This window comes from Megalobrama amblycephala, linkage group LG8 (assembly GCF_018812025.1).
Source record: "Megalobrama amblycephala isolate DHTTF-2021 linkage group LG8, ASM1881202v1, whole genome shotgun sequence".
Taxonomy (NCBI): Eukaryota; Metazoa; Chordata; class Actinopteri; order Cypriniformes; family Xenocyprididae; genus Megalobrama; species Megalobrama amblycephala.
In genome coordinates, this window is record NC_063051.1 from 34449935 (window position 1) to 34477667 (window position 27733).

Consider the following 27733-nt stretch of genomic DNA (forward strand, 5'->3'; position numbering starts at 1 on the left):
ACACACACACACAGTGAGATCAGCGTCTGACGGAGCAGGACGAGAGATCAGCGATGACTGAACATGAGTGAGATGAACCTGAACTCCCAGGATGCCGAAGATGATGAAGAAAGCGCAGCAGATGAGGACGATGTTCCCGATGGGCTTCAGTGACGTGATCAGAGTCTCCACCACCAGCTTCAGACCCGGAGCTCGACTGATCACCCTGAGAAACATGAAGAACCGAGTCAGAACCACACAGAAGCAGACAAACAACCTCAGAGACTGAAGACGAGACCAGAGCTTGTTCATGCACTGCTCAGTTTTGACTTCCAAAAACATCTAAAAATGTGTTTATTTTATTGCATTTTATCTATTTGCGTCCATCTCTTTAAAAGCGGTGAGTTTGAGTCTGAAATCACTTCAGCAGCTTCACACACTCCAAACTTCACAGTTTTATTCATATCCATATTCTGAAGGGTTGTTCAGATATCATCCGCCTGATTTATACAACATTTTACGCCTAAAAAATTGGTTTTCTGACAGTATTTTCTGATTTATGGAGTGATAAAAAGAGAAATCCAGTGTGAAAAAAAAAACTTAATATGTCAACAAAATCAAACTAGACTTTTGAATCTGTCTTTATCCAGTGTTCAGATTTCTGTGAAATGCATGCAAATTAGTGCATATTTAATACCTCATTTGGATGGTTAAACATATCTTTTGAGAAAACAATTATAATACAAAACAACTATCCTAATGTTGTGTGATTAATCAGCTGGGGAACAGATGGTGGTTGATATTTTCACCTTCTTCACCTCTGCTAATAATAATGCGCACAGAATGAAGCTGCAGTCAGTCAGTGTTGGTCTGCGGGACTCTCTGGTCTGAAGGTTTAGGTTCATGTGTGTAGTTGATCTAACGAATCAGCTGTCGTCACCTGAGTGGGCGTAACGTCCTCAGTAGGCGGAGCACCCGCAGCACGCCCAAGATCTTGGCTCCACCCGCCATCGACACCACGATGTCAATCAGAGACACGAAGACGAGAAACCCGTCCAGAACGTTCCAGCTGCTGCGCAGATACGCTCGATCGCCCAGATACAGACCCTTAGACACCACCTGAGAGAGAGAAATCAGAGACAAACTCGTTTATTGAAACTCTAAACGACTGATCAGAGACAGAAGGACTGGAGGAGATCGTGTGCGGCAGGTTTATCAGATCATGTTCATCATTTAGAGTGTGTCTATCAAATATGACAGTAGGATTCATAGGCTTAAAACAACCTTGTACAGTGTTAATGATTGATTTTGAGGTTGACATTTGTGTAATCTGACTAGATTCTAGATGAATTTGTGCTGAAACATCAGAGTTTGATGGACACACAAACTTTGACATTGTGAACTAAAGATACGGGAGAGATTTCTCTATAAAAAGTCATAAATCTATTATTATATTGGACCTCTGCATGATTATTTGATGTTTTATTGTATTTTTGCCTGCTGTCTGTGGCGTCTCAAGGACAGAGAGGTGAACACCAGAGCAGCGCTGATACTGACTCTTCTGAGAGGAAGAACCTTCTGATTTGACAGTCTTTACCGCGGTACACTCTGACAGGTACAGAGAGAGAGAGAGGGAGCTGCGTTTGAAGCGGATTCACCTGCAGGACAGGGACAGGATCTGGACGCTTCAGAGGAGGGTTTGTGTGCTCGTCTGAACGACTGACACCAGCAGCCTGTGACTCTATGATACTGTTTAACTGTCCTTTAAACCAAAAACTCTTTACTCGAGTGTTTACCCAGCATGCACTGTGTCTCCAGGTTTCTCATTGGCTCATTTGCTAACAAGGCTGAACGCAATGATCTAAATGAGCTGAATAATCAGTGTGAGCGGCAGACACTATGATGAACAGTGTTACTGCTGGAGTGTGTGTGTGAACATTCCCATTCAAACAGTCAGACTGTAGGATCAGCTCTGTGTCGCTGAGCTTCATCAGTCAGAAGCACTCAACTCACTGTCTGAGAGACGCTTACCTGTGCAGATCACACAACCATGATGAAACAGTGTTGTGAATGGTTGCCAAGGCGTTGCTGTATGGTTGCTAAGGTGCTCTGAGTGGTTGCTGGGAAACTGATAAGCCATACTATGGTGTACTAGGCCATTTGCATGCGGCAGGTTAATTGTATATTGGTTGGTTGCTAGGGTGTTGCTAAATCATTATTAGGGTGTTTTGTATTGTGTATAAATGGTTAGGGGGTGTTATGGTTGATTGCTAAGTGGTTGCTAGGGTGTTGATAAGGTGTTAGTAAAGTGTTTTGTATTGTTGATACATGGGGGGATCTTGTTGGTTGCTAGGGTGTTGTTAAGTCATTACTAGGGTGATTTTTATTGTTGAGACAGTTGTGGGGTGTTCTTGTTGGTTGCTAAGTGATTGCTAGGGTGTTGATGAGTCGTTACTAGGGTGTTTTTTATTGTTGAGACAGTTGTGGGGTGTTGTTGTTGGTTGCCAAGTGGTTGCTATGGTGTTGATAAGTCGTTACTAGGGTGTTTTTTTATTGTTAAGACAGTTGTGGGGTGTTCTTGTTGGTTGCTAAGTGGTCACTAGGGTGTTGATAAGTCATTACTAGGGTGGTTTTTTTTATTGTTGAAACAGTTGTGGGGTGTTCTTGATGGTTGCTAGGATGTTGATAAGTCATTACTAGGGTGTTTTTTTATTGTTGAGACAGTTGTGGGGTGTTCTTGATGGTTGCCAAGTGGTTGCTAGGGTGTTGATAAGTTGTTACTAGGGTGATTTTTATTGTTGAGACAGTTGTGGAGTGTTCTTGTTGGTTGCCAAGTGGTTGCTAGGGTGTTGATAAGTCGTTACTAGGGTGTTTTTTATTGTTGAGACAGTTGTGGGGTGTTCTTGTTGGTTGCCAAGTGGTTGCTAGGGTGTTGATAAGTTGTTACTAGGGTGATTTTTATTGTTGAGACAGTTGTGGGGTGTTCTTGATGGTTGCTAGGATGTTGATAAGTCATTACTAGGGTGTTTTTTTATTGTTGAGACAGTTGTGGGGTGTTCTTGATGGTTGCTAGGATGTTGATAAGTCATTACTAGGGTGTTTTTTTATTGTTGAGACAGTTGTGGGGTGTTCTTGTTGGTTGCCAAGTGGTTGCTAGGGTGTTGATAAGTTGTTACTAGGGTGATTTTTATTGTTGAGACAGTTGTGGAGTGTTCTTGTTGGTTGCCAAGTGGCCGCTAGGATGTTGATAAGTCGTTACTAGGGTGTTTTTTATTGTTGAGACAGTTGTGGGGTGTTCTTGTTGGTTGCCAAGTGGTTGCTAGGGTGTTGATAAGTTGTTTCTAGGGTGATTTTTATTGTTGAGACAGTTGTGGGGTGTTCTTGTTGGTTGCCAAGTGGTTGCTAGGGTGTTGATAAGTTGTTACTAGGGTGATTTTTATTGTTGAGAAAGTTGTGGGGTGTTCTTGTTCGTTGCCAAGTGGTTGCTAGGGTGTTGATAAGTTGTTACTAGGGTGATTTTTATTGTTGAGACAGTTGTGGGGTGTTCTTGTTGGTTGCTAAGTGGTCGCTAGGATGTTGATAAGTCATTACTAGGGTGTTTTTTATTGTTGAGACAGTTGTGGGGTGTTCTTGTTGGTTGCTAAGTGGTCGCTAGGATGTTGATAAGTCATTACTAGGGTGTTTTTTATTGTTGAGACAGTTGTGGGGTGTTCTTGTTGGTTGCTAAGTGGTCGCTAGGATGTTGATAAGTCGTTACTAGGGTGTTTTTTATTGTTGAGACAGTTGTGGGGTGTTCTTGTTGGTTGCCAAGTGGTCGCTAGGATGTTGATAAGTCGTTACTATGGTGTTTTTTTTATTGTTGAAACAGTTGTGGGGTGTTCTTTTTGGTTGCTAAGTGGTTGCTAGGGTGTTGATAAGTTGTTACTAGGGTGATTTTTATTGTTGAGACAGTTGTGGGGTGTTCTTGATGGTTGCTAGGATGTTGATAAGTCATTACTAGGGTGTTTTTTTATTGTTGAGACAGTTGTGGGGTGTTCTTGATGGTTGCTAGGATGTTGATAAGTCATTACTAGGGTGTTTTTTTATTGTTGAGACAGTTGTGGGGTGTTCTTGTTGGTTGCTAAGTGGTCGCTAGGATGTTGATAAGTCATTACTAGGGTGTTTTTTATTGTTGAGACAGTTGTGGGGTGTTCTTGTTGGTTGCTAAGTGGTCGCTAGGATGTTGATAAGTCATTACTAGGGTGTTTTTTATTGTTGAGACAGTTGTGGGGTGTTCTTGTTGGTTGCTAAGTGGTCGCTAGGATGTTGATAAGTCGTTACTAGGGTGTTTTTTTATTGTTGAGACAGTTGTGGGGTGTTCTTGTTGGTTGCCAAGTGGTCGCTAGGATGTTGATAAGTCGTTACTATGGTGTTTTTTTTATTGTTGAAACAGTTGTGGGGTGTTCTTTTTGGTTGCTAAGTGGTTGCTAGGGTGTTGATAAGTTGTTACTAGGGTGATTTTTATTGTTGAGACAGTTGTGGGGTGTTCTTGATGGTTGCTAGGATGTTGATAAGTCATTACTAGGGTGTTTTTTTATTGTTGAGACAGTTGTGGGGTGTTCTTGATGGTTGCTAGGATGTTGATAAGTCATTACTAGGGTGTTTTTTTTATTGTTGAGACAGTTGTGGGGTGTTCTTGATGGTTGCTAGGATGTTGATAAGTCATTACTAGGGTGTTTTTTTATTGTTGAGACAGTTGTGGGGTGTTCTTGTTGGTTGCCAAGTGGTTGCTAGGGTGTTGATAAGTTGTTACTAGGGTGATTTTTATTGTTGAGACAGTTGTGGAGTGTTCTTGTTGGTTGCCAAGTGGCCGCTAGGATGTTGATAAGTCGTTACTAGGGTGTTTTTTTATTGTTGAGACAGTTGTGGGGTGTTCTTGTTGGTTGCCAAGTGGTTGCTAGGGTGTTGATAAGTTGTTACTAGGGTGATTTTTATTGTTGAGACAGTTGTGGGGTGTTCTTGTTGGTTGCCAAGTGGTTGCTAGGGTGTTGATAAGTTGTTACTAGGGTGATTTTTATTGTTGAGACAGTTGTGGGGTGTTCTTGTTGGTTGCTAAGTGGTCGCTAGGATGTTGATAAGTCATTACTAGGGTGTTTTTTTATTGTTGAGACAGTTGTGGGGTGTTCTTGTTGGTTGCTAAGTGGTCGCTAGGATGTTGATAAGTCGTTACTAGGGTGATTTTTATTGTTGAGACAGTTGTGGGGTGTTCTTGTTGGTTGCCAAGTGGTTGCTAGGGTGTTGATAAGTTGTTACTAGGGTGATTTTTATTGTTGAGACAGTTGTGGGGTGTTCTTGTTGGTTGCTAAGTGGTCGCTAGGATGTTGATAAGTCGTTACTAGGGTGTTTTTTATTGTTGAGACAGTTGTGGGGTGTTCTTGTTGGTTGCCAAGTGGTCGCTAGGATGTTGATAAGTCGTTACTATGGTGTTTTTTTTATTGTTGAAACAGTTGTGGGGTGTTCTTTTTGGTTGCTAAGTGGTTGCTAGGGTGTTGATAAATCATTACTAGGGTGTTTTTTATTGATGTTCTAGTGGTCATTAGGGTGTAGATAATTTGTATTATATTCTTGCAGTTCTGTAATAAAATAAAGTGATCAGACTCTGAAGTACTGCACTCAAACACACACACATACAGCAGGCATATTTGTTTCACAATACTCAATGAATAATTGTAAACTGAGGTTGGTACCTTCAGAAGAAGTTTCTGTGCTGAATTTATATCATGAACACAGACATTGATACAGGCTGCAGAAGTGTGATAAAGCCCTTTAAACTGTGTTTCTGGTGTTCAGCATACCTCAGTAACACACACATGAAGTGCTCAGGTGAGACGTTACCTTGACAGTCATCTCGGCCACAAAGATGGCAGTGAAAACATAGTTGGAGATGGTGAGGAAGACTCGCTCCTGGCGGGAGAAGAGAGAGAGAAACAGTGAGACACGGCATCGTGAAGTAATGATACAGCGGCAGCAGAATGTCAGGCTAAGAATGAGATGTGTGACTTTTACACCGTGGTAAGATATCTTGTGATTATCACGCTGGAAATGTCACATTCGCCCAGCTGAACCGCAGCAGTCCTGCTGAAGTTCACTGATTCGACACAGCTGAGGCTCTACAGGACTAGTCATGATACTGACCGATATCTAGACAAATGATCCGCATCAGTATTGATTCAGATGATTAGCAGGGTTAGTTTCGTATAACTATTCCAAAATCTATAAATCGTTACTGATAGCGTTGTCAAAAATATAGATATTTCAATATGTATTGATACTGAAACATCTGAAACGGTTCCAATAATCCTTTTCTGCAGTATTGATACACCGATACTGGCTGCATTATCTCACTATCTTCTCTTCTTCTGATAGTGAAATGACACACACCTGCCTCCTGTCACTCACTCGTCTCATTCGCTCCGGCTGAATAGTGCTTGTTTCACTCATTTGCACAGGTTTTACACCAAAAGCGTGCGCACCACTGATTTATATAAGTGGCACGCGCATAAAGCCGCCTCTTAAACATCTCGAGGGTATCATATTTACTTATTTTTAGTGGCTTATTGTGCTTAAACGGTCAAATACATACAAAATTATGCAAAAATACCAGTTCTGGAAAGGAAATAGTTGAGAGAAAACGCATGTTGTGGAACAGTATATTGGATCTGTGCATAAACTCTTAAAGTGACAGCAGCCTAATAAACCTGCTGCTGTCTGTCATGTTACTCAGAGAATAAAATAGAAAATCACTCGCTGCTCTTGACTGAATAACTTTTGTATCTTTAATTGTAAGCATTAATTTCAGTTATTTAAATAAAGCCTCCTTGTGCTGTGGGTAAGCTATTGCAACGAAATTACCCAAATTGTCATAAAATTATGAGATAAGAAATTATCCGTACGGCATTATATTTTCCCCGTTGTTTCGAATATCGATATTTTTCAAGGTATCGTATCGATCCAGTGTTGTAACAACACTAGTCTCCAATGCATAAACATTTTCAGTTTAATATTTTTAATAAATATTGAGGAAATGTTGCATAAAAAGCATTTGTTTTATTTTCAGTCTCATTTGTACCCAGTTACGCTCAGATCTGAGCAGATCATTCAGGTGGAATTAAACCTGCCGTTTCTCCTCTATGAAGCTCCATCGAGCCCAAAGGATGATGTGACAGTGTTCATGCGGAGCTGCAAATCACCGTGTCACTACTGCTGACTCACGCTGTGAGGAGTGTGTGAATGTGAGTGACGAAACGTACCAGACTGCCCTGATGGATTCTGGGTCTCTCCAGAGCCACTGTGATGCAGTTGAGGAAGATGAAGGCAAGAACCACGTAGTCAAAGAGCTTATGAGCGATGATAGTCTGACACATCAGACGAAACCTGCACACAGACAGAGAGAGGCTTGACACTGCAGCTGAGAACCACTGATTATCAGAAGTAAAGTCACCTTTAATTTTCATTTCAGTTAGTTAGTTCTGACTCCACCAGTTCTTCAAAAAGTATCTGCTATTGGCTGTGATCTGCTCATATGAGCATTAAGCTGAACACATGCTGTGAATCACTCTCAGTGTAAAGTCTCTGAAGACCTTCACATGTGAGATCTGTCATGTGTCGCAGCATGAGTTGAGCTCCAGCGCAGTGAAGGACATACGAGTCTCTTCCTGCCGTCAGCAGGACTCTGATCAGATCTGTGTGTCTCATTTAAACTGTGATCCGGACCGCCGACTGTGCTGAGGTTCACCTGCACTTACCTACCCTGATGGGTCAATATAACCCCCTACTAGACCAGACTAGATGAAACCAGATGCTTCAGAGCTCAGCAGAGCAGCAGGACGGGAGAGCTGGTGTTTACAGTGATCTCTGAAGCGTTTAGATGCGACACACAGCTATAGTGACTTTATACACTAGTTCACACCAGATCAAGATTCTAAATCACTGATTTAGAAACATCCGGGGTGTAAAATGCATTTTAAAGTTGAAAAAATATACACTTTTCTAAGCTTTTTAAATTGAGTCTTGAAACCAGAAGGCTGTAGAGATTTTCTCATTTTGGTATTTTTGATGCAAAAACTCATTGTTCTGACCATGTCAAACTGTAGGACAGCAGATGATAAACTGAAACCTGTTGCTTGAAAATTTCCAGCAGATGATTTTACAATGGTTTGACTTTTGAATATAGTGCTTTTTAGACTAATAATTAATCATGAACTGTGATCACACACTTAAGTTCATCCATCTACAGCGACGATTATTATAAAAACACATTATTACTGTAGGTCAAAGTCTGTGTCTGAAAGGACTAGTTAGTTCTGTCATCATTTATTATTGAAAAATGATTTAAAGTGGACCTATAAAGCCCATTTCACAAGATGTAATATCAGTCTCTGATGTATCCAGAATGTGTCTGTGAAGTTTCAGCTCAAAATCCCCCACAGATCATTTATTATAGCTTGTCAAATTTGCCCATATTTGGGTGTGAGCAAAAACATGCCGTTTTTGTGTGTGTCCCTTTAAATGCAAATGAGCTGCTGCTCCCGCCCCCTTTCCAGAAGAGGGCGGAGCTTTAACAGCTCAACAACAACAAAGCTGGAGAATCTCACGCAGCCAAAATGAGGATTGTCAGTAACGGTGTTCAGCCTTACATTGTTCAAACCGGAGTCGACACTGATGGAGAGACTCAGGAAGAAGTTACAACTTTTAGACGTTTCTGAATGGTTAGTGGATAAATTGATGTAGTTGCTGTGGAGTTGATTCAACTCATCCACTAGCATGTGCCGTCATGTTCATCTTTTGTGTTTAATTGACCCTTGTTTGTGAAGCAGTCCGGCGTAAAATGACGGCATGACAACAACACTCTACTACAACAACTCTTCCTCTTCTCTAAAGCAGCCCAACATGGCCCCGCCCCCTTTGTTGTGTGTTCTCGGGGGCGGGGTTTATGTAAATTTTAGGGTTTGTGATGTCACCAACCGAGGAAGAAGCTTGTTGAAGTCCCTACCAGCCGTTTGTTGTAGTCCTTAAAAAGCGACTTCTGTAAAATAACATATGTACTGTGTACTTTTAAGTCTATGTGAAATTTTTAAGGAGTAATAGGTATCATTTGTAATATGTAACTGAGTAAAAGTACAAGTATTCAGTTTCATCAGAACTCAAGTACAGATTCCCCAAAATAATCCTTCAGTACAGTAGTGGAGTACTATTACTCACAAACATTCAGTCAATAAAACTGAACAGATTTGAACAGAACGAGAGTCTTGCAGTAATACATACTTGTTCTGGGGGGAAAATAAGTAAATGGACCAATCCTCTCTCTTCTCACACCAGTCTGGACGATAAACCTCCATCATCTTCTGGATACGGAAACACAGGCTCTGCGTCACACACACACACACACACACGACTCTGGTTATCTGAGATGAAGGAAACTCTTTCCAATTTACTTTGAATAACAGTTTCATTTTCCCTGGGAGACATTTCCAATAAACTGAGTATAATATGAGGATTAATACATCCGTATGACATCCATATTCATGCGAGCGGACAGCTGCTGTGGCCCAGCAGAGTTTGGCTATTGTGTTTGCTGTCACTGTTCATAATGAGCTTCTTCATGTTGTTTATCCTCCACACACGTCTGCTGTATTTCACTTACGAGACGTTTATTAAAAGCTAAAATGAGCCGAGTTTCTCCTCAGTCCTCTGTCAGATGAGATGAGTCCAGCTCACCAGTGAATCGCTCTTTTGAACAGCTCTAATGATACGCTCAAACTGATTCACAAAGCGTTTTTAAATCACTTCACTGAGAGAAAGGCAGCGCTCAAAAACTTTTAATACTGAGAGATGGTCAGACTCAGAGAGAATGTGAAGACTTTATTCCACTCGTTATGTGCTGCTTCTCAGGGACAATCATCTGAGTTTAGCATAATGGATTCAACAGCAGAGCTGAGAGAACTGCATCCCTCCATCCATCTGTCCGTTTATCTATTTATCTGTCTGTCTGCCTATCAATCCATCAGTTTATCCATCTGACTGTCTCTCTGTCCATCCATCCATCCATCCAGCTGTCCAAACATCCAAACATCCATCCATCCATCCATCCAAACATCCATTCAAACATCCATCCATTTACCTATCCAAACATCCAAACATCCAAACATCCATCCATCCATCCATCCATTCATCCATCCGTCCAAACATCCATCCATCCAAACATCCATCCATCCATCCATCCAAACATCCATCCATCCATCCATCCATCCATCCATCCATCCATCCATCCATCCATCCATCCATCCATCCACCTGTCCAAACATCAATCCATCCATCCAGCTGTCCAAACATCCAAACATCCATCCATCCATCCATCCATCCATCCATCCATCCATCCATCCATCCATCCATCCATCCATCCATCCACATCCATCCATCCAAACATCCATTCAAACATCCATCCATCCATCCATCCAAACATCCATCCATCCATCCAACATCCATCGATCCATTTACCTATACAAACATCCAAACATCCATCCATCCATCCATCCAAACATCCATCCATCCATTTACCTATCCAAACATCCAAACATCCATCCAAACATCCATCCATCTATCCATCCATCCATCCATCCATCCATCCATCCATCCATCCATCCATCCATCCATCCATCCGTCCAAATATCCATCCATCCATCCATCCATCCATCCATCCACCTGTCCAAACATCCATCCATCCATCCATCCATCCATCCATCCATCCATCCATCCATCCATCCAAACATCCATCCATCCATCCAAACATCCATCCATCCATCCATTTACCTATCCAAACATCCATCCATCCAAACATCCATCCATCCATTTACCTATCCAAACATCCATCCATTCATTTACCTATCCATCCATCCATCCATCCATCCATCCATCCATCCATCCATCCAAACATCCATCCATCCACCTGTCCAAACATCCATCCATCCATCCATCCATCCATCCATCCATCCATCCAGCTGTCCAAACATCCAAACATCCATCCATCCATCCATCCATCCATCCATCCATCCATCCATCCATCCATCCATCCATCCATCCACCTATACAAACACCCAAACATCCATCCATCCATCCATCCATCCATCCAAACATCCATCCATCCATTTACCTATTAAACATCCAAACATCCATCCAAACATCCATCCATCCATCCATCCATCCATCCATCCATCCATCCATCCACCTATACAAACACCCAAACATCCATCCATCCATCCATCCATCCATCCATCCAAACATCCATCCATCCATTTACCTATTAAACATCCAAACATCCATCCAAACATCCATCCATCCATCCATCCATCCATCCATCCGTCCAAACATCCATCCATCCATCCATCCATCCATCCATCCATCCATCCATCCATCCACCTGTCCGAACATCATCCATCCATCCATCCATCCATTCATCCAAACATCCAAATATCCAAACATCCATCCATCCACCTGTCCAAACATCCATCCATCCATCCATCCATCCATCCATCCATCCATCCATCCATCCATCCATCCATCCATCCATCCAAACATCCATCCATCCATTTACCTATCCAAACATCCATCCATCCATCCATCCATCCATCCATCCATCCATCCATCCAAACATCCATTCATCCACCTGTCCAAACATCCATCCATCCATCCATCCATCCATCCAGCTGTCCAAACATCCAAACATCCATCCATCCATCCATCCATCCATCCATCCAAACATCCATTCAAACATCCATCCATCCATCCATCCAAACATCCATCCATCCATCCATCCATCCATCCATCCATCCATCCATCCATCCGTCCAAACATCCATCCATCCATCCATCCAAACATCCATACATCCATCCATCCACCTGTCCAAACATCCATCCATCCATCCATCCATCCATCCATCCATCCATCCATCCATCCATCCATCCATCCATCCATCCACCTGTGCATCCATCCATCCATCCATCCATCCATCCATCCATCCATCCATCCATCCATCCATCCATCCATCCAAACATATAATATAATAAACACTTTGCAGCTGTTATCACAGGATGGTGTTCTGCACTCACATATTCTGTGTCTTCCTCCAGGTTTTTCTTGTCTTTGCGTGCGTTGAGCTGGGGATAAACCTCTCCCAGCAGCGGCCCCTGAGGGCCCGGGCCCTTCCCATTACAGTCCTGGTGTTCTGCAGACACACTCTTCTTCCTGACCAGAGCGGGGCGCTGCAGGATCTCAGGCAGCTCCAGTGAGACAGCGCGGCGGTCTCTGCGCGACAGGAAGGGTGGGTGGGGCAGGAGAGACTCATGTTCTGCGGGGTGCGAGTGAACACTGCGGACCCGTAAACTGCCCCCGATGCCCCCTCCAGCCCTCAGGCCACTGGCAGAACGGCCCGCACTGTTCCAGCTACACCGGCGGCTCCAGGACGGCTGAGCGGGAGGACGCCCCCAGTGGTGGTAATTGGAACTGCGGCTGTGGCGCTACAGAGAGAGGAAAGAAACTCATTCATTATTTTATCTGAAAAAATGAAGAAACATTTGATTCCTAATGACATCTGTCTGTCTATCTATTCCTCTATCTGCCTATCTATCCATCAGTCTGTCAGTCAACCCAACCACCTATCTATCTATCTATCTATCTATCTATCTATCTATCTATCTATCTATCTATCTATCTATCTATCTATCTATCTATCTATCTATCCATTTATTCATCCATCCATCTGTCAATCCATCCATCCATCCATCCATCCATCCATCCGTCTGTCTGTCCGTCAATCCATCCATCCATCCATCCATCCATCCATCCATCCATCCATCTATCTATCTATCTATCTATCTATCTATCTATCTATCTATCTATCTATCTATCTATCTATCTATCTATCTATCTATCTATCTATCTATCTGTCAATCAATACATCCATCCATCCTTCCATCCATCCATCCATCCATCCATCTATCCATCTGTCAATCAATCCATCCATCCATCCATCCATCCATCCATCCATCCATCCATCCATCCATCCATCCATCCATCCGTCTGTCTGTCTGTCCATCAATCTATCTATCTATCTATCTATCTATCTATCTATCTATCTATCTATCTATCTATCTATCTATCTATCTATCTATCAATCCATCCATCCATCTATCTGTCAATCTGTCAATCAATACATCCATCCTTCCATCTATCCCTCAATCCATCCATCCATCTATCCATCCATCTGTCAATCAATACATCCATCCATCCATCTATCCCTCAATCCATCCATCCATCTATCCATCCATCCGTCAATCAATACATCCATCCATCCATCTATCCCTCAATCCATCCATCCATCCATCCATCCATCCATCCATCCATCTATCTATCTATCTATCTATCTATCTATCTATCTATCTATCTATCTATCTATCTATCTATCTATCTATCTGTCAATCAATCCATCTATCTGTCAATCTGTCAATCAATACATCCATCCTTCCATCTATCCCTCAATCCATCCATCCATCTATCCATCCATCTGTCAATCAATACATCCATCCATCTATCCATCCATCTGTCAATCAATACATCCATCCATCCATCTATCCCTCAATCCATCCATCTATCCCTCAATCCATCCATCCATCTATCCATCCATCCGTCAATCAATACATCCATCCATCTATTCCTCAATCCATCCATCCATCTATCCATCCATCCGTCAATCAATACATCCATCCATCCATCTATCTGTCAACCCATCCATCCATCCATCATCCATCCATCCATCCATCCATCCATCCATCCATCCATCCATCCATCCATCCATCCATCTATCCCTCAATCCATCCATCCATCCACCCATCCATCCGTCAATCAATACATCCATCCATCCATCTATCCGTCAACCCACCCATCCATCCATCCATCCATCCATCCATCCATCCATCCATCCATCCATCCATCCATCCATCCATCAAACAATCTGTCAATCAATCCGTCCATCAATCCATCCACCTATCTATCGGTCTATTTATACATCTTATTTTATCTATGTCTCTGTGTCTATTCATCTATCTATTCACCTGTCTATCCAACTGTCCATCCATCTGTTTCTATCCATCTGTTTTTCCATTTTCTATCAGTCTATCTGTCTATCTATTCGTCTTTCAGTTTAACTATCTGTCAATCTAGAAAAGTGGGTGTAGCGCTACAGAGAGGGAGGGGAAGGAATCTGAAGAAACCTTTGAATCCTGACGACACGAGCCCTTTAAACATTGAAGATGAGTTAACTTTACGCAGTCGTGTGCGTGTGGTAATTGCAGTCGGCGTGTTTCTGATCTTGCTGACTGCATTCGCTCATTTTTAGCAGCATGAGCGGTAAAAGCAGTTGCCATAGAAACTTGTGTTCTCCGCCGTTAATCTCTCGTGTTGACCTCACACAGAAAGTTCGGCTCACGCCACATCAGGTGACGTGCAGCATCAGCATTCACATCCGACCGTCATTACAGTGAGGGTTTCATCACGTTTGGTGACTGGACATCATTAAGATGAGTGAATCACATAGAGTGAAACATTTTATTTGAACGCATGCATCTGTGTGAAGTGTGCTATGATTTTCTGTCTGGTCTTTTACAGTGTTTTACCGTGCTCTGCAATTTCCCAGAGACTCTTTCCCACCACAATCTTCTGACGGCACGTGACTTCAAGAACAACAGCTCAACACACTATATTTAACTCAAGCGGCTCGCTCGCCCGTCTCTCTCTCCATACACATGGCTGCCTCAATTAAAAGAGGGGTTGCTATGGAAACCCCAAAAGCCTTGGCTGAGCGTCCGTCGCACATTATCAAGAGAATTTTGGTCTCTCGCAAACACACACACACACGAGTCTCTGGTTGAGGGATTTTCTAATTCTAAACATTAATCTGCACTAATGTTTCCTTGACTCATTACATCCACAGACACACACACACACACACGCATGACAAATGATCATCCAACATCAGTTACAGACGTGATGACATTGATTTATTTTTGGACTGACTAGAGATGAGGATCTCCTGCCCAGGCAGATTGTCCTCCTCCGGTGGTTTTCCTCAGAGAAGCTGGTCCTGGTCTTCTCCTCGGCCAGCGGCTCCAGCTCCAGATGCCCATTAGGAGTGAGAGAGGGCAGCTTCGGATCTGGAGGAAAGAAACGGCAGTCAGCCAAACACACACTGTGGATGTACTAATGTCCCACTCATGAGTCCCTGTTGAGCTTCTCGCCCTTTATAGCCACAGAAACTGGAGGAATTTTAGTACATAGAAAGTGCTGGAAAATCCCTCAGGATTAACCAATAATGTTTAACATCTCAAGGAACAACATTACTAGCCGAGTAGATGCATGTGTGATGTTTCCTGGAGACAAAAATATTTTCTAAAAAAACACTAAACTGCGGATCGGATTGGCTTTACATCATTTCCAGCACAGTGCGCCCAGGTTTATGAGTCCAAATCACCATCGCATACATAATACATCAAGACCGTCTAACCATCTTAATGTCTAAAGCCACACAAAATCCAGTGTTTCACAAAAGTACAACCTCTTGAACAGATTCCTTGCAATATATTTAAACATTGCACTGAACTAAATATATACTGTAAAAATATTTTTTTGAAATTACTGTAGTGTTTTACAAGAAAATAATATTTCAGTCTTTCTACTTCAAAATGTCATGTTTAATTCAATGTGTTACTTGTTGTTCTTTGTAATTATCTGTGAAATCAATTTTGGAGGTAAAATAGTTCCAAAGTAAATCCTTTTTTTTTCAGTGTAGCTGTTCGGTTTAATATTGAGATTGATCATACCGGAGACCGTGAGTGAGTCTTTGTGCTGTTGGCTTCCATTAGAAGAAGATCCCTCATCATCATCAGAGTACGAGCGGCTGGCATCACCCTGAAACACAGACAGATTTCAGACCTTCATTATGAAGTTTTTATTACCCAGAGTCCCAAAGCCAATCTATAGCTGGTTCTGAAGCACCTAATGGTCAACCGTGATCTGTTAAAAAACTTGGTAACATTTTACAATAAGGTCTCACATTAGTTAATGCATTCATTAAAATGAATTAACAATGAGCAATATATTCTTACAGCACTTATTAATCTTAATGTTTTAACCGTTCTGATGCAACACTGTTCAGAATCAATGTGCAGCTCAAGGAATCAAACTGAATCAGAGAGTCTAATCAGCGAAGCATTGAACGGGTTGAAATGACTCACCTCAGCCTGAAAGCCCTCCACCAGAATGGCCACCAGCAGGTTGAACAGCACGTAGTTCCCGAACGTCATCAGAGCCACAAAATACAGAGCGGCCAGAGGAGACGTGGAGGCCATGCCGTTATACAGGACTACGTTCCAGTCCTCCTGGGTCAGGATCTACACACACACACACATGTGAGGAGAGATTCATGTGTGTGTGTGATTTATGAGGACATAAATGTGTATAAAAACATGGGTATTACACTGGTATTACGATGTAAACATGAAATATGAGGACACTCCATGAGTCCTCATATTTAAAATAGCTTTAAAAACACACTAAACAATGTTTTATTAAAAATGTAAAAATGCAGAATGTTTTCTGTGATGGGTAGGATGTGTAGGGGTAGTGTAGGGGGAGAGAACGTACAGTTTGTACAGTATAAAAACCATTACGCCTATGGAATGTCCCCACAATTCACAAAAACAAACATGTGTGTGTGTGTGTGTGTGTGTGTGTGTGTGTGTGTGTGTGTGTGTGACATCTCTCTCTCTACCTGAAAAACAGTGACGATCGCCCACAGCAGAGAGTCAAAGTTCTTCCTGTCTGGGACTGTGTCTCCAGCGTCGGTCTTCAGACTGAACTTACAGCCGAAAATATGCATCCCCAGAATACTGCAGACACAGAAAGAGAGAGAGAGATATTAAAAAAAATCCTTCAAGTAACTAGACAGTAACAGTGAATGTTCACAGATATTTGTACTGGAAAACAAGATAAAATCACTGAGGAAGAACATTTTCAAACCTCTTCACTCCCATTTACATGCAATTATTTTCATTATTCTGATTATTTGCTAAGAATTGTAGTTATTTTTATTGCATTATTCACATATGCACAGCAAAAATTATGGACTCACATACAGTCTGTGACTGTATTTTAAACATTTCTATTAATGTTTTTGATTTTTTTGGTGACGCACCTAAAAGTGTCTTCATTTCAATGTTTTCATCCATCAATATACTACATTATATTCATGTCATGCAACGTTGTCAACCTGGGGCCTGTTCTTCGTGCATTGCTAACTCGGTTAGCTGGATTTGACTGATGACGATTTGGCATGATCTTGGATTGTTCATTGTTCACCTTTCATCAGGGCGATAATTAAGAAGTTCCAATCAACTAAAGATGTTGCAAATTTGCCTGGAAGAGGACGAGTGTCTAAATCGTCCTAATGCGCGGTAAGGAGGAGAGTTTGAGTGGACAAAGACTCTCCAAGGATCACAGCAGGAGAATTGCAGAGATTAGTTGAGTCTTGAGTCTCAGAAAACCTAAAAAAAATGATCAAACAGCACCTACATCCCCACAAGTTGTTCGGGAGGGTTTCAAGAAAAATCCTCCTCACTCATCCAGAAACAATCTCCAGCATATTCAGTTGTCAGACACGACTGGAACTTCAAACAGGACCGGCTTCTATGGTCAGATGAAACTAAAAAAAGAGCTTTTTGGCAGCAAACCCACCAGATGGGTTTGGTGCACACATGGTTAAAAAGTACCCCATGCCCATGGTTAAATATACTGCTGGATCTTTAATGCTGTGGGCCTGTTTTTCTGCCGGACATCTTGTTCAGATTCATGGTATCATGGATTCTATCAAACACCAACAGATAAAAACAAAACCTGACCGCTTCTACTAGAAATCCAGTAATGGGCCGTGGTTGGATCTTCCATCAGGACAATGATCCAAAACAAACATCAAAACCAACACAAAAATGTGTCATTGAGCACAAAATGAAGCTTCTGCCATGGCCACCTCAGTCCTCTGACCTGAACCCTAAAGAAAATGAGTGGAGTGAACTGAAGAGAAGAAGCACCAGCATGGAGCTGGAATCTGAAGCATCTGGAGAGATTCTGTATGAAGGAATGATCTCTGATCTCTTGTCAGGTGTTCTCCAAACTCATCAGGCATTATAGAAGAACTGTTATCTTGGGAAAGGGACGTTGCAATAATCAGCGAGGTATGAAGAACGGACCCATGAACTCAGTTTCTTCAGGAGTGACTAGCAACCCAGCTGGACTGCTCTACCTAACCAGAGTCTTCTAACAATCCAGTAACTGTGAACCATTTCCACACTCCACTCTCAAAAAAACTTGAAAAACAAGAAATAAAACTCCAACTCCAAACCAGAATTTGATCCCGGACGAGCCCCCAATTTATGTTACAACCCGGCTCAAGGTCACAACACACTTCACAAAATGGGTTTCAATAAAGAAAATATAAGTTTACTTAAAGTTAAACAAATAATGTCTAGGGTCAAAATATTAAAGAATAATAAAAAGAACAATACATCAACAAATCAAACAACAGTTGAAAATGAGGTTTGTGGAACCCACTCTTCAAACAAGGACACAAAACAAAGATGAGAGAGAGTGAGCCAAAATCCAACAAGAGTCCCGCCCATCAAGGAGGAGCCTCTGTCCCTGCAATCTCACAACAAAGAGAAAAAAGAAAAAAGGGGCAGGGCTGTAAAAGAACCAAAACCTGATGCCTTTTTTACTGCTATATTTACAAATCTATGCATGAAAACATCATCCGTGTTCGTCACAAACACATGCATACTTCAGTCAGAGTGGAATTAAAGTCTTTAGATGCTTGTTTATTTTGACTGAAGTTGGCAAACCCACTAATTTACTACAATTATGGTTGCTGATTATAAGCTTGATTGCATCAATTTGATCAAAGTGTTGTGTTTAAATGAAGTAAAGTTTAAAATTGCTCATAATGTTGCATGTCTCAAAATGCCCTTCAAGAGAGAAACACACACACACACACACACACACACACACACCTGAAGATGAAGATGAAGAGCATCAGCAGCATGCAGAATGTGGCCACATTGTCCATAGTCTTCATGAGAACCACCAGCTGTCTGCGCAGCGCCGGCATGAACCGAACCAGCTTCAAAACCCGCAGCAACCGGAACGTCCGGAGCACCGACAGGCCGCCGTCAGACTGACCGACAATCTCACACACACTGCACACACACATAGAGAGAGAGAGAGAGAAAGAGAGAGAGAGATGGAACTTATTGTGATGCTTGTGTTTTGGTTCAAGCATTTCTATTCTTCTGTATAAACATTACTAACAACTGTATTATTTTATGCTTGTGCATACAAAAAAAGATTGAAAGCCCTCAACAATCCTTTGAATATAGCAACAGCAGATGTTTCATTGTTCATTACCTGATGATAACGATGATTCCATCAAAGATGTTATACGGATTGCGCAGGTAATTAAAGCAGCCGAACGCTGTGATCTTGAGGATCATCTCCATAGCAAACATGCTGGTGAAGACGATGTTACAGATCTCCAGAACATTAGTGAGCTCATCTGGCTGGACGCACACACATACACACACACACAGAGAGAGAGAATGAGAATATGAAACACACCATTATCTAAAGTAATGAAGAGAAACAATCAGAGAGATTCTCATCAACTGAAAGAACAGCAGCAATTCATCAGCCAAATCACCAGTTTGTGTGAGAGTTAGTGCTGGTTCTGGGTTGGGCTTTAGCTAACATCATTACGTCTACATAAAAACCAATGTGTGTATGTGTGTGACCTGCTCATGGTGCTCTATGCCCATGCTGATGGTGTTGATGAGGATGGCCACCATGATTCCTCTGTTGAAGTATTTACTCTCCACGATGCCCCACAGTTTGACCCTCATCTCCATCCACAGCTCTCGGCTCCGCTCCCGACACGCCCCCTTCTCTCTCTGACACCTGTCTGTCTCTTCTGCTGTGTCCTCCTCTGTCTCCTGATTGGCTGCTGATGCGGCAGGTGTGGCTCCATCTGCGGTGCAGTGAGAGAAGAGCTCAGAGCTGCATGCATCCTTACAAACCATCCACCATCCATCATGTGACTGCTCAATCCCTGTCCCTCTCCTCCTCACCATGTTGTTGGAGGCTCTTTTCTCCTCCGTTGGCGTTTGTTTTCTCGTGCGTCTGCTCCGGTGGTTTGCAGCAGAGCGTTCTGAAGAACGCAGCGGTGCGTCGGCGCGCTTTGCGGAGGACGTGGCAGACGAGCTGGAAGATCTCCTCGTAGCAGTCGCCGGGTTCGGACAGCGAGGCCAGTGTGCTGGAGGACAGACAGGCGGCTCGCTGCTCCTGCATCAGCTGATGCTCGCGCTGTTTGGTCTCCGAAAACTGAGTCGCTATGACGACCAAACACAGGTTTATCATGAAGAAAGAGCCCACCTGTGAAGGTACGCAAAGATTCAGAGAGAGAGAAAAACTCACAAACTCACACCTGTCTCACTGCAAACACATACTTGTCTCACTGCAAACACACACCTGTCTTAACACAATCACACATCTGTCTCACTGCCAATCACACAACTGTCTCACTGCAAACACACAATTGTCTCACTGCAAACTCACACCTGTCTCACTGCAAACACACACCTGTCTCACTTCATTCACACACCTGTCTCACTGCCAACACACACCTGTCTCACTGCAAACACACACCTGTCTCACTGCAAACTCACACCTGTTTCACTGCAAACACACAATTGTCTCACTGCAAACTCACACCTGTCTCACTGCAAACACACACCTGTCTCACTTCATTCACACACCTGTCTCACTGCCAACACACACCTGTCTCACTGCAAACACACACCTGTCTCACTGCAAGTTCACACCTGTCTCACTGCAAACACACACCTGTCTCACTGCAAACTCACACCTGTCTCACTGCATTCACACACCTGTCTCACTGCAAACTCACACCTGTCTCACTGCATTCACACACCTGTCTCACTGCAATCACACACCTGCCTCACTGAAAACACACACCTGTCTCATCGCAATCACACACCTGTCTCATTGCCAACACACACCTGTCTCACTGCATTCACACACCTGTCTCATCACAATCACACACCTGTCTCATCGCAATCACACACCTGTCTCACTGCAATCACACACCTGTCTCACTGCATTCACACACCTGTCTCACTGCATTCACACACCTGTCTCATCGCAATCACACACCTGTCTCATCGCAATCACACCCCTTCTCACTGCAAACTCACACCTGTTTCACTGCATTCACACACCTGTCTCACTGCATTCACACACACCTGTCTCACTGCATTCACACACCTGTCTCATCGCAATCACACATCTGTCTCACTGCATTCACACACCTGTCTCATCGCTATCACACATCTGTCTCATCGCAATCCCACACCTGTCTCACTACAATCACACACCTGTCTCATCGCAATCACACACCTGTCTCACTGCAAACTCACACTGGTCTCACTAAAATCACACACCTGTCTCACTACAATCACACACCTGTCTCATCGCAATCACACACCTGTCTCACTGCAAACTCACACCTGTCTCACTGCAAACTCACACCTGTCTCACTGCAAACTCAGACCTGTTTCATCGCAATCACACACCTGTCTCACTGCAAACACACACTCAAAAGAACAGGTAGAAACCTCTGCCAGGTTATTATGGGATGCCCACATTACACTTAAAAAAATTATATAAACTAAATTTCACAGGAACATATGTATCTGTTGATAATAAAAGCATTCACAAACAGGTGAACTGACTCAGATAGTAGGTTAAGAATATCAGACAGGCAATATCAGTAAAATGAATCTTCAGCATGTCAAATAAAACACTGTATATTGCTCTTTTAGAACAGACTCATAAATCTGTGTGAGATTGAGTGTGTGTGTGTGTGTGTGTGTGTGTGTGTGTACTTACTATAATCAGCAGAATAAAATAGATGAAGTTGTAGAATGAGTGAGCATCCATGACGTAATACATGATTTCCACCCAGCCCTCCAGAGTAATAACCTAAACACACCATCATTAGCAGAAAAACACTTCACACAGTTTTCTGGGAATGGATTTCTCTTCCAATAAGTTCAAATTAAACACAAAGAACATCAATCACATCACATGAGCCAGAAAGCTCTGCAGTGGAAGCGAGTCTCTCAACAGATACCTGAAAAATAACGATCCAGGCGTATCCGATGTTGTCAAAGTTGATGGCTCCTTTGTGCGGGTTTCTGTGTCCAGTGTGGCAGCGGGTGTAGTACCGGTTCCAGTTCACGCAGAGCCCGGGTACGAAGGCGCTGGCGTTGAGGAAGGGCTCGGTCACGAGGCCCAGAGCCTGATGGTGTAGGAGATCATCCACGTCCAGACAGCACTGATGTCCCGCCACACGCCGCGCCGGCACGTCACCGCACGACATGATCCCGTTATCCTGCGGCAGAGAGCAGATGAAGGGCCTCTCGTCGTCCTCATTGGGAGAGTAGTACGGAGCAGGAAGTGCCACACCTGTTAAGCTGAAAGAAAGAAGACACAGTCAAACACAGGATGTGTCCAAAACCTAGGACAGAATCCTATCCTAGGCCATCAAAAGTGACTGATCTGATTCCTCTACATAGGGAGCGTCATGTGAAGCGCACAGGTGACTCGACTCGACAGTGTATGCCTTTGATTTAGGAGACTAGAGATACTCCCTACATAGGCTGCGCACTAGGTTATGGATCAGAGCCACAGCCTTCATCACAATCGTGTTTACACTGATTTAGAGTATTTCTGTGGAATATAAAGAGAGCAGAAATACACACAGATGGTTTAACAGAGCCGAGAGGGTCAAAGGTTTTATTAGCGCTCCGTCTCTATGATCACAAAGGTGCCATTGAGATGCTTTTAATAAACTCGAGAGCACATCACGGCAAACACACAGATCAAACACTCAGAGCAAATGAAATGAATGTCAGAAGATTACAGAGGACAAACACCATCAAAGAGAAGCTGAATGTTCATTCATCTATCTGCTGTTAACCGTCAGCATCTCCAGACAGAGACGCTCAAGAGCTGATGTCAATAACATACAATAGAATATTAAAGTTTAATGCAGAAGACTGGAGTAATGATGCTGAAAATTCAGCTTTGACCGCAGGAATAAATTACATTTTACTATATATTCACATAGAAAACAGCTGATTTACATTGGAATAATTTTTCTTAATTTTAACTGTATTTTTGATCAAATAAATGCAGCCTTGGTGAGCAGAAGAGACTCTTTCAGAAACTCTTGCAGACGCCCAACTTTTGAACGCTAGTGTGTTTATCAGATCTTCTCCTCAAAGCACTGATCAGGTTGTGTTTGTGACCTCTGGTGGAACCGGAGGACAGTCAGTGGTTATTAAAGCTGCTGTTCTTCAGCGTTTTGGGTTCAGTGGGCTCTGTTAAAGACCGATGGGACAGAGATGTGTTAAAAATAGAGCAGAAGTAAGACAGGAGATTAGAGATCTCCTGCAGGGAGGGCTGGGATTGAGAGGGAACGTGGGAACACAATCCTGCTGTGAGATGGAGTGAGTTCTTGTCTAAGACGTCTTAAACAAGACGCACAATAGAGCTGAATAAACACTAATATTGATGTTGACATGTAACGGAAGTAACATCATACTGTTTCTTCCAAGGGGTTTTTTCTTCCAAGGGGTTTTTTCCCTCCTAGGACTTTTTTCCCAGTGCTAGCACGCTGGGTTTTTCTCCTAGGGGGTTTTTCCACCCCTGGGAGTCAGCCGACATTGGCTTAATGTAGCACCATCTTGTATATGTTACATATTACCACGCTTGCTTGTACAGCTTATTTTTAACCATTTCTCTTTTTCTGTGCTCCTAATATGTAAAGCTGCTTTGAAACAATTACAAATTGTAAAAAGCGCTATATAAATAAATTTGACTTGACTTGACTTGACTTGTGATGAACAATCAAGTGAAACGATATATTAAAAAAGAGGAAAAATGTAGGGTGAAGACTTGGTTAGTTCCATCAGTTGTTGATTGGATAATGAGAAAGCGGGTCTGAATGCAAGTGTGTAGTCAAACATAAGAAAGGGGTGGGGTTTTATTAAAGCGGTGATTGATTATGATTTGACTTTTTTAACTTTAGTTAGTGTGTAATGTTGCTGTTTGATCATAAACAACATCTGCAAAGTTTGACACTCAAAGTTCAATGCAAAGGGAGATATTTTCTTTTACAGAAATCGCTTTATAAACGGCTGGTAGGGACTACAACGAGCTTCTTCCCGGGTTGGTGACATCACAAACCCTAAAATTTACATAAACCCCGCCCCCGAAAACACACAACAAAGGGGGCGGGGCCATGTTGGGCTGCTTTAGAGAAGAGGAAGAGTTGTTGTAGTAGAGTGTTGTTGTCATGCCGTCATTTTACGCCGGACTGCTTCACAAACGAGGGTCAATTCAACACAAAAGATGAACATGACGGCACATGCTAGTGGATGAGTTGAATCAACTCCACAGCAACTACATCAATTTATCCACTAACCATTCAGAAACATCTAAAAGTTGTAACTTCTTCCTGAGTCTCTCCATCAGTGTCGACTCCGGTTTGAACAATGTAAGGCTGAACACCGTTACTGACAATCCTCATTTTGGCTGCGTGAGATTCTCCAGCTTTGTTGTTGTTGAGCTGTTAAAGCTCCGCCCTCTTCTGGAGCAGCAGCTCATTTGCATTTAAAGGGACACACACAAAAACGGCGTGTTTTTGCTCAAATTTGACAAGCTATAATAAATGATCTGTGGGGTATTTTGAGCTGAAACTTCACAGACACATTCTGGAGACACCAGAGACTTATATTACATCTTGTGGAAGGGGTGTTATAGGTCCACTTTTAAAAATCTGTATTAATAAATGTTGATATTAACTTGAACTAACAATGTACAATACTACAAAACCTGTCACTCACATGAGATCCACCAATAGCAAACCACAACCATCCAATCAATTCCCCACAGACAAAATCAAGCCCCGCCCTACATTTGTTCTTGTTCCAGAAGCGTTTCACTCAGATATACGACACAATAGGGAAGAAAAGACGAGTGCAACTTCCCTTTCTTGTCGACTTTAACTATTCTTATTGGATTCTGATTCAGGTGTGTGTCGTTTACGACACGTGAGACTAATCTTACAGTGAGACGAAAGCGTTTTTCTGGTGAATCTGTGTACACTGCTTTCCTAAAGGCCTGAAACACACACCCTCCATTATCACAGTCACCATGTGTGACATAACAAGGTCAAAGCCGTAATTCTCCCAGCAGCCCCTGCTGTGCGCCATCACTCATCACACAGAGAAACATTAGAGGAACGAGGGAGACAGAGAGAGATTCCAGCTCACATTTCACCCCAGAGTCAGAAGAAAGAAATATGAAAGTATTTTTTATGGGGTTTTTTTTTGTTTTTTTAAATGTATTTTTAAGACCATTAAAGTCAAGTCAGTCAGTTTTATTTGTATGGTGTTTTTACAGAAAGCAGCACTTTGTTTTTACAGAAAATCAGGATGTGAATGTTTATAATATCTCAATATCTTCATGCCTTATTGTTGCATTTAGCGGATTAAAGCTGAGCGATAATATAGTTTACCTTTTTGTAAAATCGGCATGAAATGAAAATTGACAAATGCAAGCTTTTTGATTAAAAATTATGAGGTTAAAACAATATAACTGCACAAATGAATCATTCACAATAAAATCAATAACATGCATTTAGAAGAAAAGATAACCCTATTTATTTTGGAAATGCACGCTTTTTATTTTATTGTGAATAATTCATTTGTTCACCTCAGTTTTAATCAAAATGTCATAACTCGATCCTCCAGTGAAACGACATATGATTTACTTCTCTGATCATTTATTCACCATAACTCCGCCTCTTTATTATAATCAAATGCAAGCCCCACCTCCATCCAATCAACGGCTGATTGAACCACATTTTTTTCTTTTCCAGTAATCGATTACACTTGAACATACATCAAAACACAGTAAAAAAATATCTGTCACTACTTGTACATTGAGATTTTAAACCACTGTGTGAGTGAACTGAGATTCTAAACAGCCATAAAACTGTATTTTGAATTATTTTCTGAATATATTTTTAACTCAATGATCAATTGCTCCTTTCATATGTCACTGATTCTTGATACACAGAAAGTTGACAGTTAAACTCACATTTACTGCACACGGCACTGATTCTCAATCATTAATAATGATTTCTGTTCACTGAAGCAGCTCTGTGACGCCGTGTGCTCCAGTGAGGGATCCGCGGTGTGCTCTAATGAGGGATCATCACGACAGTCTTCAGCCCCCGTGAGGCTCCATAAAGGCTGTGAGTTTACGCTGGTCAGGAGCAGCACGACCCTCAATGCTGGAGGTTCAAACCCCACGAGAGCCTTCAGTCATGCGAATGTGAACCAGAATCAAAACCATCAGAAATCAACAAGAAAGAAGAACCAGAGCCCGATCAGGAGGATGAAAGCCAGCTCTGTTATTTTAAAGGCTCCTGATGTTGTTTTAGAGTCTCCTACAACAGGTTCACATTCATCCAAGGTCAAAAAACACTTTAATTTCCTCATAATATCCACTGCAGCATCAGTTATTTTCACTCAGTGTCTGAAATGGTTCGATCAAGGATTCGGTCTCTCCAAACCCCGCCTCTCTGAGAGCTGCTCTGCTCTGATTGGTCAGACTGCACAGTCTGCTGTGATTGGTTGGAAACCAAACGTTCATTAGCATATCTGAATTTCACCTCTTCCTCAGCTACAACTACAGTGATTGAGGGCGGGGCAAAGCAGACGCTGTTCAGCCAATGAAGACCATAGACTGGCATTATGCAAATTAGTTACAAACCTACATAGGTCCAGCAGGAAGTGAGACGACTCGTTTCAGGCAGTTCAGAATCACTTCTTTCTTTTAGGAGACAAAAACTCCATTTATCTGCTCTTTGAAATGTTGCAGACCTTTAACATTCACAAACAGCTCTATTACGCACTGCATGAAAGGTCAGATCTGAAAGAGCATAACAGGAGCACCTTCGTTACAGTCAGTGGTGTTCAGACTCACAGGGTGAAGTTCTCCTCCGGGTAGCAGCGGTTGCGCAGAAGCCCCGCCCACAGCTGCACGCCGATGATGCCGAAGATGAAGAAGACGAAGAAGCAGAGCAGCAGCACATTCCCCAACATCGGCAGTGTGTCCAACAGCAGATTCACCAGGATCCTCATGCCTGTCACACACACACACACCATCACATCATAAATCCCAAAACCTTAACTTGATTTAACGAGTTACAACTTGAGCAAGAGCGGAAGCGCTGCATTTGGGGACAAACTTTCCAAGAGTGGAGCTTTCTGACATGTAAAGATGTAAGAATCTGTGAAGGCGTTTCTGACTGCCGTTCATCCTCTGATCTGCAGGAGAGAGTTTGGAGGTGTAGTCGTGTGAGGTGAAGTTAACGCATGTAAATAACTCACTTTACTGAGAGTTCGGAGAAGCTGAGAGAGTCTCACTCGTGCTTCAATCAATGGGACCCCAGAAACCCTCCAACATT

At 42.5% G+C, this 27733-nt stretch overlaps 1 protein-coding gene across 1 annotated transcript in view; it reads right to left on the reverse strand.

Annotated features, from left to right (window-relative positions):
• Positions 1 to 27733, reverse strand: part of LOC125274417 (voltage-dependent T-type calcium channel subunit alpha-1I-like) — a 55044-nt gene that overhangs the window by 22383 nt on the left and 4928 nt on the right. The window contains exons 4-20 of the mRNA XM_048200824.1: positions 27250 to 27409; positions 22322 to 22664; positions 22078 to 22170; positions 20238 to 20541; positions 19905 to 20137; positions 19522 to 19673; positions 19128 to 19313; positions 16838 to 16955; positions 16302 to 16457; positions 15888 to 15975; positions 15085 to 15221; positions 12123 to 12530; positions 9283 to 9383; positions 7269 to 7392; positions 5854 to 5922; positions 920 to 1098; positions 79 to 205 (exon numbers count right to left, since the gene is read on the reverse strand). Coding sequence (XP_048056781.1) covers positions 79 to 205; positions 920 to 1098; positions 5854 to 5922; positions 7269 to 7392; positions 9283 to 9383; positions 12123 to 12530; positions 15085 to 15221; positions 15888 to 15975; positions 16302 to 16457; positions 16838 to 16955; positions 19128 to 19313; positions 19522 to 19673; positions 19905 to 20137; positions 20238 to 20541; positions 22078 to 22170; positions 22322 to 22664; positions 27250 to 27409 — 2978 coding nt within the window. The remainder of the gene's footprint in view (positions 1 to 78; positions 206 to 919; positions 1099 to 5853; positions 5923 to 7268; positions 7393 to 9282; positions 9384 to 12122; positions 12531 to 15084; positions 15222 to 15887; positions 15976 to 16301; positions 16458 to 16837; positions 16956 to 19127; positions 19314 to 19521; positions 19674 to 19904; positions 20138 to 20237; positions 20542 to 22077; positions 22171 to 22321; positions 22665 to 27249; positions 27410 to 27733) is intronic.